General features: G+C 32.8%; 1 protein-coding gene across 1 annotated transcript in view; it reads right to left on the bottom strand.

Annotated features, from left to right (window-relative positions):
- Positions 1-470: 470 nt before the first annotated feature.
- The window catches only part of elp4 (elongator acetyltransferase complex subunit 4), a 351,519-nt gene continuing 337,926 nt past the window's right edge, over positions 471-14,063 (bottom strand). Inside the window, exon 10 of the mRNA XM_039749581.1 lies at positions 471-768. Coding sequence (XP_039605515.1) covers positions 637-768 — 132 coding nt within the window. The 3' untranslated portion in view covers positions 471-636. The remainder of the gene's footprint in view (positions 769-14,063) is intronic.

Genomic DNA, 14,063 nt, shown 5'->3' with positions numbered 1-14,063 from the left:
TTCTTAATTGCTCATATTGCCATAGGGTGCAAACTCTGACCTGTTTCTATAAGCCATCTTTCTGTTAAAACTTAGGATGTAATCTTGTTTGTCTTTCTTAAAAAAAATAGAAATGCCTTAAACACTTAATTTTATATATGCATTTAAAGACAAAGTTACATTCTTGAAATTCCCTAAAACAATTTAGCTATTTCTGATATCTCACTCCAGTTTTATTATCATAAACCCATACAATCAGTCTAGCCTGATATATTCTTTCATGTGTAGAATTATATTTCAGTTCTGAGATTTAAATTAATCTATATAATTAAATAATTATGTTGAAAACATAATGGAATTGCATATTTTATATATTATTTACTTTCAGTATAACTGAAAGACATTAACAAACCATAGACCTTTCTAAAACAATTAGAACAAATACAAAGAAAAAATAGAAAGTACAAATTAAAATAAGACTATTTTTCATATAAAATGCTAAATAAACCACAAACAATTTTTATTTTAGAACAACAGCTTGATACTTGTTCTAGTTACATTGGAACACTGACTCATATGATATACTCTGTAAATGAAATCAGTAGCCATAATTAGACTGTCATTCAAATTGCAAGTGAAATGGTTAACAGAAACTCCCTAGAAGTCCAGGTGTTTCTTGCCTGTGGCCGCAGCGCCACATCCCATTCTCAGCAGTTTGGAGGATTCTGCCAGATCCTGTTTGTTCAACCGGCTCACTGTGTCTGACAAGTCTGGAGGCAAATGCAGTCTCTGTGCAGACGGAGAAATTTCAAGGGGGAGTAGAGGGGGTGGGGTAGGTGGTAGAAAGAGAGGGAGAGAGAACAAGTTGTCACAATTTTTTGTTTTAAAGAACTATTTAAATATGACAGGATACAATTATACACTGTACAGTGCTCTACTGCAGATGTGTTTAAGATCTCTGTAATTCTAGTCTATTAATTTTAATAAACTATGTGTGTGTCACGGTTTTGTGTAGTTCCACAGTAAATAAAAGATGCCAACTGACAAACTGATGCTATATTAGTATTGCAGCTGCATTAGAGAAATTCAGAACATGAGCATAATTTAGGATGCTAATTCCAATTTAGGCATTGCATCAGACTCTTCTTTGCTAAAGCACTAAATCTGTTCATTTTTTTTCAATGGCTCCTATACAAATTATATCTGAAATGTGATTTATTCAAATTTTAAATTTTTTAAAAATATCCTTATCCCACTTAAAGTAGCAGGTATTATGATGGCATTTTTAACGATGTAGCAATACATCAGTCATCTTCACCCTTCCAAACACTTCACTGTTGTCATTATGTCACTTTCAAGGTTTCATTTTCAGACTGATACAAGTGTAATAAGCAATAATTTTTCAGGAATTAGATCTGATCAAATCTTATTTTCCAAAACTGTTAATTTAAAGAGATTATTTTTAATTAAATTGAAAATTGCACTGATCCCACTTACCTACCACTATATTTTTAAAGTTTCTTTGAAAAAAAGTGCTTAATTAATATGAATAAAAAGCAACATATTTAGAAAAATCTGACTAAGGCTCAACAGTGGCGGATTTAGAAATACTTCTCATAACAACACATAGTGTGGACTGAGTCATGAAGTTGTACCAGTGATTCCCATAAGAGAATGTGTAATAAGTGCTCTTGAAATAAACCCAAAGTAGGTAATATCGAGTGTTAAAGAGGTTAAGAGGATTCCTTTATTAACAGGATCAGGTTTGTGGCCCTTGGCACTTGAGAAATAATACTCTGAGGTCCTTCCTTTAAGGGTCTGTACAGGCCTGTAATTTGCAGCGGAACCCAATGAATGCACTTGATTTTTAGAGCCCTCCCTTAAGCTAAAGAAATGAAGGAATGCTCTGGTTAACACAGATACTTATCTTCAGCTTAATAAAGAAGTCTTAGCGATATCATCCAAGTTCCAAGCATTTCTGTTTATCAGAAAGCAAATGAACAGCGGTCTGACAAAGGTCTTTAAAAACACTTGTAACTGTCTTTTTCCAGGGACAGGGAAATAAATAAAAACAAATAAAATTTTCCTAACAGTACAACACTGATGTACAGTATTCATGAAGAATTTTAAATATTTAATTTTTTTTACATAAAACAGTATAACATATATCACATTAATAAAATAAAATAATATAAACATAAGTCACAAACCAAATGGCATTTACTTAAACTCTGCTAAAAGTACTAATGTGAATTTACAAAATGATTCAAATTTTCAATCCCTCAGCTTTAAAAAAAATATCAAAATAACTGTTAGTGAACTTTACTATTACTCTGTATTTACATCAAAGTAAAAAAGATCCCCTTGTCTTGTTCTGTCTGAATAATATGACAGATACATGCAGTGATTTCTTCATAAATGAACAGATCTGTCTCTCTTTCATTTTACAGCGGGAGCACTGTCGGTTCTTTCAGGTTTCTTTTTTCCACTGAATGCTGCCTTTGCTGGGTTTTGGGATTCTCAAATGAATTCTGCTGTTCTATTTATATTTAAGCAGCGCCAACCATTCAGTTGAAATCATGAGGTGCACATGGTTTGAAGCATTAATCTGCTGTGAGGAAAGCTGCGATCAAGCTTGCTTCTGTGCCGCTACTCAAAAATCTTTTGATGTTTAAAAATCACTGAAGTGTAATTAAAAAAAGAATGATGCATTGATTAAACTCTGGCCATAAAAAGCATACTGTTCACTACATTTTCTTTGAAAAATCAATATGAAATACTGTAAGTAATTCTCAGTGAAAAACACACAAGTGTTTGGCAGTCATGGTCATTTGTTTGGCAACAGGTCAATAACAGTAGTGGTCATGTGCAAGGTAAAAGGAATTACTATTTAAAGCCATGACAGTGCACCGTTTTTTGGAAATGACAAATTTAAATGGCATCATTTTTTTAATGAGTATACTCATATAATCATGATAACATATACAACCAAACTTACAGGTAAGGATGAACTTAGGCTATGGTTGATTTTTTGGCAAAAAGGTTGTGATTATTCTTTCTCAAAGCAAAGCAGCACTCTTACAGGAAAAAAAACACTTAATTTATGTAGTGCTTTTATGTAAAATTAAACTTGGCCTGACTAATTGAGAACTGTTTCTTAGAAGCAATACTTAAGAAATATTTTTTGTAAATTTTATATGAAGCAGAATTTGGGGCTTTAAGGAAAGATACAACATGTCACAAAACATAAAAATATACTGGCTTTATCTATCCAGAATACTGTTGAAACATTTGCAGCTGATAGATAACCTAACATAAGACTGTTTCTCCAATTTAGGTTTGCAAAGGGCTATAGTCTATCTGAGCAGCATTTGGTGCAAAGCACCTGAATAAGGCACCAGTCCAGGGTAGGACCTACCTATCCACATATCCACAATCACATCATGGGTGTTGTATTGTTGAAAGAAGCCTTTACATCAGCAGTAGTGGCAGTTAGAGGTGATAGAAGTTTTATGACATTAGGCTTTATTTTCACCTGTTTGCACTGTGACTCAACCATGGTTAAGCTACACTGCACTGAAGCATGAGTGCCTGAAAGAATGGTCTGCTGACTGTCATTACTGTAGAGCTAAAGGTATAATCAGGAGGGGTAACAGCATCCTCTCTCTGAACATGCTACTTTTGCATTATCTATGAAGTAAATAACTGCAATATGAATGACTAGGAGTGGAAGTCAGATAGCATGAGCTGTATCTGCATGGCCAGAGGACACACCATGTGGTATAACTGGCACTTGACTTCTTTCATCTTTCCCCCAGTCATTCATGTTTCTATTCAAATTCAGATTAAACAACCATCAACGTCACAGAAAATAACAATATGCTTTGCATTATTTTTAATAAAATCTGCTTCTTCCCACTTATTTAAGTGATCTATGACAGTGGAGGTATTTGTTATTTTATTTGTATTAAAGGACAGTTTAATATAAAATGAAAATGTCCTCAAAAGGTTCAAAAGTCGAAAAGCCTTTATGCTACATTCACAGATTCTAAAAGGTGCATTCCTTTATATAGCAAAGTACAAAATGACACATTAGAAATTAATGTCAATTTGAAAGAGTGATCACAAACGTTTGAGCCTACTCTTTAAACGGTGCTAATTATAAATGACAATAGATAAACTTCTATCTCTTCTATCTATAAAAATATGTGAATTACAAGTTTCTGGCATTTGTGGTTAATAGTGTATGTTTTAGAACCAAATCAACATGGATACAAATAAATAGAAAATCAAGTTTCATTCCAATAATGAATTTCTAATGCTAGAAAGAAGTACACCTTTGGCAACTCATTCTCGCCAGTCCCTTTCATATGCCACATAGCACAGATGGGATGCATAATTTTTTCATGGCAGGACGTCTCATGAAAATGACCCAAGGTCTGGCTGGCCTTCGGCACTAACAACAAAAGAAGTTATTGCCACAGTGGACAAACCGTAATGTAGGATTGGTTTTGTTTGAGTGGCAGAGAAAACTTTGTGAATATTGTAACAGATGTATTAGTTGAAAAACAAAACTTGGTCAATTTTACTGCTGCTTCCCTTAATATAATGTTTAGCCAGCACATACAAAGTTAAGGAAATTTGCCAATTTTAATTTCAAGATAGTGTCATGAAATAATAATTTTTTTTTAGAAACTATGTTAAGAGTTTTGAATTTTGTAAAAATGAAAACTGGTTGTCTATATGTGCTTTTCTTTTCTAAATAACTGCACTTGAGAAGAGAAATTTAATGTATGCAACTGGTTTTAGGTTGAGCCCACAGATTATATAGTATATACAGTGTGTGTGTAAATATATATATATATATATATATATATATATATATATATATATATATATATATATATATATATATATATATATATATATATCAAATCTTATTTGTCACATACAATTATACAGTATAGTTCAATATACAATGAAATGCTTGGTTGCTAAACTTCAAAACTGTGCATTAAAGAATATAAAAGAACAAGAAACAGTACTGTATGACTTTATAAAAATCAATATAATCATTATTTTAAATGGCAGCAATAGAATGCATTATATTAAAATGATAAAACTGAGAAAAGTATAAATAAATAAATATTTGCTTCAGCTTAAATAACTTGCTAAATGAGAATTAACAATAGGGCCTTATGTAGCCTTAGGCACTGTCCTCATTTGGGAATTGGATGGAGTATGGGAAGAAACTCCTCCTTAGTATCTCTGAACTGGTTTTTCGGGCAGAGGTAGTGATTCTATGATCGCAGCATTAAAAGAACAAGGCTAAGGCTTCCTATGCCTGGATATGCTAACCAGTGGCATAACTAGAGTTTGATGGGCCACAGCACAGAAAAAAAAAATCAAGCTCACCTCAAGCAAAAATGAATTAAATTCAATTAAAATAACCACCGTCAATAAGGGTTACACAAAAAAGTCATAATTAAACATTATGAAATTGTGGGAACAAAAGTACTATTAAACTTTCTCTTCTGACATCAAGTAGGCAAGCATGCTAATAACAAAGCCTGGTGAAACAACAACCACAACGTCACTGTGGCTGCTGCTGAAATCTATGTGTCATGGCCATGAAAAGGAGGAAAAAGTTACTTTGTCCTGTAACTATAATCAAATCATCACAACAAAGGATGTTTACCTCTTTTTTGTGTAAGATACCTTGGACTTAGGCATATCAGAAAAAACTGTATAATTTAAAGATATTTTTGGGGTACGTGACAGTAGGGTTGCAGTCCTCCAGTACAAAAAGTCATGTTGTATGCTGCTCTCTGGTTCTCATTATATTGAACGGAGCCCTTTAACAGAAACATTGGACTGCTGGGGAAGAGTCCGGAGTTCCAGAGGCCAGTCCTGACTCATGAAGTTACCCTAGAAGAATTTCTGGAAGTGGTTTCTGGCTAGGGCTTTAAAGATTCTTCTGTGCATTTCCAAAGCAGTTCTATGCTACCAATCATGCCTGAATTGTAACCAACTTTTTCCTTATGTGATATGATCCGGTAATACATGACCAAAAAAAAAGTAAAAATTTTGCATGCAACTCAATGCTTGTTTACAGTTTTTTATTGTGCAACCATTACAAAGAATTAAACATTATTCCAGCTGCACTAGCAGTGAAGACCTATTAATTAGCCTGAAAGGAAGTTTTTTATGACACACACCAGGAATGTGTTTAGCAATCAATGTGATGTTTAAATCCTACAGTATTATTTTTTGAATTAAGGCAGTTTACCTTCTTTAGTAAAAAGAACGAAAGTTTAGTACTTGTAAAATAGAAAGAAAAAAATTCTTGAGGCTCGATTCTTGAGGCTGGCCTATAAGTAGAAACTTATTACCTTTTTACTTATTCTGTCTACTACATATATAAGTATAGCTCAAATATATTTAAATAAAGTGCAATATCTCCTTCAAATAAAGTGGTAACATCTCATTGCTTACAATGACAGAATGCATTGGTCCCTGTTTTATTACTGTATTCTGGAGGGTGGCTTACATATTAGTGATTTGAAATTGCTCTTTCTTCAAGTATGTAACAAAATTTTACTTAAAATGCAGACATGATAAGAACATTCAATGACAGTTTTCAGAATGTGGACTAATTTGCAGTTTTAAAAACATTGCTATTGCTAGAATTCTAACACAATTATCCCAACAGAATATGATGACTAAGAAGCTGAAAAAGGGATATGAAGGTGTGATACTGAATAATAATAAAACTAATATTTAATCTTTATGACAGTGGATAAGAATTGAAAATACAAGCACAAAATATGATATACGGATAATCTAAACATTTCACTCAACTATGGATTTAACATAAAGAGCTGGCTTTTGGATATCTTCATATTTTCTTTGTACTTCATATGATCAGCAGTATGATGTTTTATAAGTGACATATGGTTGGAAAACATTCTTTTTTTGATTATAAATTCTTCCTTCTACAAACGTGAAAAAAAAAGATTTCTTTTCACTCATTACACTTACTGGTGGTAGCTGCATTGTTCATGAGGTGGCAGTATCATGCCAAAGCCTTTATGTATGATATCTGTTTTGCTTATATGAGGTGATTTAATGTTTTTCTTTTTAAGTCTGAATCATCACTGTTACAAATAAGACATTTAAGGAATTTCTTAGATGTTATTTTTCATAACAGTGTGCACCTGCAGACATGCTTGCGACACAGAGATCAGAGCAAAAAAAAAACAGGCTTACATATATACTGTATGTTTTTTGGGCAGATCTAAAAAACAGTGTGAGAGACTAACTTTAGAGTAACACAACATTCATCTTAAAGAAATAGCATAAAGGGTTAATAAATGTCAGAAATCTGCTCAGGCTTATCAGAAAAACAAAAGACAAAGATATAATACATTAAATGTACTAAAACATGACTAAGAGATCACCAGATGTCCTGTAGACAACAAAACTGGACATTCGTTATATACACAGAAATTTCAAGGGTGAGAACTAAATCCAAAGGATAGGAGAAAAATAAAAATATAATGAAACAGACTTTTATTTTTAATAAGTCACTTGGGTGTAGACCAAGAAACCAACGAGAGTAAGTGAATGTATTGATTGACACTATATGTAAATTCAATATATACTTCTACCCTTTGTTTTTTAATCATTCTGACCATGTTGTAACAGACTGCTGTGATGGATGCTCTCTCTTCAGCACGGTGCTGCAAGAGTAATAAAGGATGCAGGTAGACAAACTTTCTCCTGCCTGATTACTGACTTTAAAGGTTTTATCAGACTTGTCCTGGTAGATGATACGTTTCTTTCTTTAATTAAAATTTTTGATTTCTACCACTGTTTCTGTAGCTAGGTAGACTTCTTGTTACAACTCACAGCAGTGATCAGAGGCAGTCAAGTGTTTGTCCAGATCAGTAAAGTGAGTGAAAGTGGAATGCAAAGACAGATACAGTTAACTCACTCTTCTCTAGAGTTTACTTTTTCTTTCTGTTTCTTTTATTGTCTTAATGGGCAGCACTGGGTAGTGTTTGTATTGTGGCTGTATGCGAGTTGAAAAATGAAACTATGGTCTCCAATGCTCAAATGTTTCATAACATCTCAATTTAACCATGAAGCTGACATAGGAGGTGATTTGTTTTAGTGTGATTGAACTTCTTGACAGACATGTGGCCAACATAAACCAAGAAGCTTGTGATCTAATTGTACTTTTGTTAATTTACCAAAAATCTTTGAATTTGTTTTTTTTTAATGACATATATAACTACAAAACAGATCTTTCCACTACTCAGATGAAGAAGAAGAAAAAAGGGTACTGCTCTCAAAGTTACAACGAGCACAGATAAGATATACCAATATTTTGAGAACCACACTGTATTTAAGTTCCCTTTTTTCAAGGAAATTAAAAATTTTCATGTATTAATAATACACATTTTTTACACAATAAACAAGACAACAAAATAAAAATCTATGGTGTTAAAAAGTAAAATTGGCTACATCTTTCCGATGTTTATACAACATGACAGAAAAATGTCTTCCTTTACGTAGGAAATCCAAGAAAATTCAACAGCAAGACTTCCGTTTCTGCTGGTAATTTGTAAGACCTAAGGTCCTTGCTATATTTTTTCAAGTAAAAATGTGGTTCCTCATGCCAGAGGCATGAAATATTTCTATGGTGAGCTTGTTCAAATATATAAATGTTTTCTAACAGAAGTCTAATTTTTTTTTGTTACAGGGCACAGAAAGTATACATCATCATGAAATTTTATAAATACTACCATTCTTTCTTTCCATGCTTAATATGTGAATTGGATGCAAAAAAAAATCCTCTGTATTGTTAACTATACAAGGTGATTACTTGGAGATACAAAAGATGGCATAATAGTTTGCTTTGCACTTAAAAGTCCTGTCACATCTAAGTACTTTTCCTTGTGTTATGTACTGCACTGCAACATAAAATGCTCTTGGCAGCCAACATCATTATAGCAGGAGTCCAATGTATTTTTCTTTTACTTTCATCTTTATTTTTCTTGTCTTGTACCTCCTGTAAATGCTCTGAATACCTTAAAGGCATAGTCCAACACAAAGTCTAAAATGACTCCTGCTGGGAGAGCCTGGGCTAGCAGTAGCTAGAAGCCTCCTTTGAGTTGCTGCCTGTCAGTGATTGTTCCTGGGGCTCATCTCAGCTGTACAAGGTCGATTGGCTTTGCTTCATCACCACTGAGGAAAGTGACTTCCCTGCTGGGCTATATCAGAAGCTACACTCACCTTTATAATTTAGTTCAGTTCTTCTGCAGAAAACTTATTTCCTTTAAATGAGGCCTTCAAACATTTAATTATCAAAAATGTAATTGATAATTTTCATTCTATGTTCACAGCATTTATATCAACTACATTCCTACATTTTATGTACAAGATTCCATAAAAAATCTTACATGTAACATGAACACTGGTGACCATTCCTCTTAAGTGAAATGCTTTCTACATAAAATGTTAATTCAATAGATACAGAGTTTACTAATTCTTGCATATTGCTCACTTCAGTCTAGTAATGTAAAATGAAAGCCAGTATACATGAATCATATTCTGATAATGATGGCGTTATCATTATGTATTGCTGTATTCAAGTACAAATATTATATATTGTAAAGTGGTTTGAGCTTCCTTTCAATTCTGAATGAAGAAATATTTGAGAATTCTTTGCTCACTCCTTATGTGCCTCTGATGTCTTTGTGTATTCTAAAAATATTAACAGTAGTAGTAGTAGTAAATTTGAATCTTTGTATGTAGTACCGTGTTAGCCATTATGAATGTAGAGAAAAGCCAAGCAAAATGACACCTTTTATTGGCCAACTAAAAAGATTACAATATGCAAGCTTTCGAGGCAACTCAGGCCCCATCTTCAGGCAAGATGTAATCATCTTTATATGATGATTACATGTAATTTTTGTATGAAATACAAAGATGTAATTACAAAGATGTAATTTTTGTATGAAAATGCATCAAAATGTCCAATAATTAAAATGCATACATGGACTAGGTTTGTTAGCACCGACTACTTCCAGCAACATACCATGAGTTCCCCAATACCAAGACTGTGATTCTTATTTTGAATATCAGCTCATTACCAGCTCAAACTTTCTAAACGGTTTTTGATGGTGAAAAAATGTTTCACTATTTTTGTTTTCTTAATTTAACTTTAAATGAAAGCACTCTGAAAATACACAGAAATCTGAGAATTATATTCCATGAAAAAAAAATCAAAGCTAACATGTGAAACAGTAAAAAGTGAAATGAAATAAGAAGAAAATGCTTTCCATTGTGAGAAACTGAAATAAAAGAATCAAGGCTATTATTTTTTTAAAAAATATATTAAAATGGTCATATGAAGTGAATTAAGTATTTTCATAAGAAACTCTAAATGCACTACAAATAATTTAATCAGTTGAACACAAATTGATTCACCTTAAACCTGATTTTAACAAATTCAGTCTTTCCAATTACAAAAATTCAAAGGTGCTTTTTCACTTGCCTAGGTATATTAATACACAGTTTTACTTTTGTGTATCAAAGAGATAGGCCACTCTTTCATAGATAGATGAGAACTGTGTGTCAGTAGACTAAGTAACATGCTATACCATAATATGACTAGGATAGGAAGAATAAGGCAAGAGGTTGGAGACTAGAAGGGAACTAAAGTCTGTCAGGTGCACACTGTAACAAACCAGAAAAATCATTGTTTTAATTCCAAAAAAAAGATTGAGGGTGGGTTTAAGAGGTGGTTCTGATTTTATGCAGGTTTGCCATAAACTGGCTTACCCAGAGATATGTTTTATTGCATCAAATTCATCTCAAGTTCCAGTGAAAAGATTTGCTTGAAATGACATATCACTAGTTGAATACAGGTAGATTTTTTCAGACATACTTTATTAGGAACTTTTTGTAAAGTTGGGTGAAGCCATTTCACACCTGACGAACTGCATGAAAATCACTCATCTTCAAACAACAGTATAAAAAAAGTTGAACGACAAAAAATGATTGTCCTGATTGGAGACTTCAGGCCACATACACTGAAGCCATGAATGAACACAGTTTTCATTGTATTATAATTTTACATTTGCATGGGAATCATAAGACAACTTGCATATATAGTAAGAGTATAATGCACATATTTTAAAGTAGAGGCTTTTAGTTTAAACAGTAAGTGACCACACTATATTAACATATGATGGTAATAATTAACATTGAGAAAGGTTTAAATGGGCATCAAATGATCAGGCTTTATTGAACTATTTGGTGTGTTTGAAATAAATGAATACATTTTTAATTCTAAACTGTTCTCAGAGCAAAACTAAGTAAACAGGTAGTTGATGTCTCTTTTACTGCAGTTACCTTTTTTTTTTAAAAAATAATTGTTATTGTAATCATTCCATACAAATCGATCAATTTTTAGAAAAAATAGGATTGAGATTGAAAAACAAGTTGACCCCCACCCCTGAGAGAGAGAGCAAGGCCAACGGGGTAAAACTTAAGGCTTGTAAACATACCTAAATTGATGAGTTTAATAGACCAATAGAGATAAATGGAGAAGAAAAAGAAATGAGGAGATAATTGCTTCCTCTGTGCTTTAAGAGGTTATTCTGAAATATTATTGATTAGATCTTTCCAGGTTTTGAAAAAGTTCTGTACAGATCCTCTAACTGAATATTAGATTTTTTCCAATTTCAAATAGTATAAAACATAGGTTTCCCACTGACTTAAAAGAGGAGAGTTAGGATTTTTCCAGTTTAGCAAAATAAGTCTGCGTGCCAGAAGTTTGTTTGTCCTTCTCCACTTTAAACTTATCTGGAAGGGATACCAAACACAGCTGTTAATGGGTTAGGAGGGATTATGACACCAAGGCTGTCTGAAAGGCACTTAAAAAGTTTGATCCAAAATGATGTTCATTTGGTGCAGGCCCAAAACATGTGACCCAATGAGGCTGGGACTTGACTGCAGGTTGGATCTTGCCCTGGAAACATTTTGGACAGTTTTAGGCGAGACAGATGTGTTCGATATATAATTTTGAGTTGAATAATTGTATGCTTTGTGCATATGGGGCTTGAGTGAAGTCTCTGCATTGCTACTTTCCACTCCTTTTCTGATATATTAAGAGATCTTTTTCCCATTTTCCTCTTGGATCTTTGAAAGGGAGGAAATGTAAAATAATTTTATATATTGCAGAGATGGTGTCAAAGTCCTTGAAACTGAGCAGTATTTTTTTCAGCATAGACGAGGGTGTAAGATGAGGAAAATCGGGCAGGTTCTGTTTAACAAAGTTCCTAATTTGAAGATAGTGAAAAAAATGTATAGCTGAAAAGTTAAATTTGGAATGTAACTGTTCATAGGATGCAAAGATGTTGTCTATATAAAGAACTCAATTCTCAATTCAATTCAAAAGCAATTTAATCACAAATCTTTTCCAGATATTAAAAACTGCATATGTTTGCAAGAGTTTTACTGCAGTTACCTTTGCATAACAAATATAACAAACTAAGCTTAAAGGTAAAGTGTTTTTTCCAAGTAGCTTATTCTTATACAGAAACAGAAGAAGAAAAGCTTTGAAAACTGTAGGTTTTTAAGCCTAGTTTATTTTGTCAGTTCCTGTTTAGCCAAAGTGTGCAAAATTGTGCTGATGATAAAGATTTGCAAAGTATTACTGACAATACACCATGGGGTAGCAGGCTTTATATAATTAAAGTTCTCTTTATGAAGAAATATTTCTAACACTTGGGACAGATTTATTTTCAATCATTTTATATTGATAGCCATTACTATGTTGAAAAAGTGTCTTTATAGAAACTGATGGTAACAACCTTATTTATTTCTTGATAAATTTAAGAACTTCTATTGCATGCTTTGTCTTCTGTTAGGCAGATCCTATAAAGACTCTTAGATATATCCTTATTGCTCATGTCCTGCAGCCTTGGATTAAGTCCCTGTCTATCTCATTAGCTCTTACCTAGACATTTTCTTCTGTGGTTATGGTCTTCAGTATAAAATGGAGATCAAAGTTGTGTAGGGGATTTGCCAATCCTGGGTTCATATTTTATGTATCTGAAATAAGCTAATGACTGCATTACCCTTGACATCTTGTGAAGATGCTGCATGGTTACAGTACCGTGGAGCTGTTTTTGGTTGTGTTTGTGGGAAAGTGAGAAAAAGCTTTTTATGTTTTGAAGTTAAAACAGTTGCTCCTGTTTCAATTAATTTTGGTAGTTTTTTAATTTGTTCTGTTCCGCTTGTTACGTTAACATGATTTGCTTACTAATCCAGTGTGTGTGCTCTGTGAAACCTGGCTTTATTATTAACACATGTACTTAGGTAGACCTTAATTTGGATAGAATTTGGATACATTTTCACACATAGACTAATTCATTCAAGGCCAATTTACAGTCACCAATATCCTCTCTTTAATATGCATATACATGAGATGTGATAAGAAAGAAAGAAAGAAAGAAAGAAAGAAAACAGTGGCTAGAGAAAATCCATAAAGAATGGTAGAAACCATTCAATCAGTCAATATCTATGTCGAGTACTGAAAATTTCAAGCTATGTTTGGAATACGGTATTAGATTTGGCAAGGCAAAGCTATATTAGGATGTACCAATAATATTTAGTCTGGAAGACTGGCAAGTTTAGATTACCTGTAAATAGTAGAAGTGACTTCAACACTAATTTATAGTAAACAATTTGCTGATAGGTGGTAAATCACTACCTAGAACATATGAGAGTTACTTATGGGGTTGTGGTGTGTTACTTAAAGTGAATGATGGCAGATTTTTATTTGAGCCTTGCCATTTTCAATAATTTGTGACATTAGTCAGATTCAGGTAAAATGTAGAATTTAAAGATGTAGGCATTTGGGCATGTGTTTACATGTGTACAAGACACATGGGTACCTAACAGGTAATTCAGATCATTGAAATTAAAATGCAGCTTTTTTGTATAAATAAAAAAAATGTACAATTAAAACCTTTGCCACACTTTGGTTTACTTTATTACAATACTGT

Source organism: Polypterus senegalus, chromosome 1 (assembly GCF_016835505.1).
Source record: "Polypterus senegalus isolate Bchr_013 chromosome 1, ASM1683550v1, whole genome shotgun sequence".
In the NCBI taxonomy this organism is placed as follows: domain Eukaryota; kingdom Metazoa; phylum Chordata; class Cladistia; order Polypteriformes; family Polypteridae; genus Polypterus; species Polypterus senegalus.
Note: the sequence above shows the minus strand (reverse complement) of the source record. Positions and strands in the feature narration are given on the sequence as shown.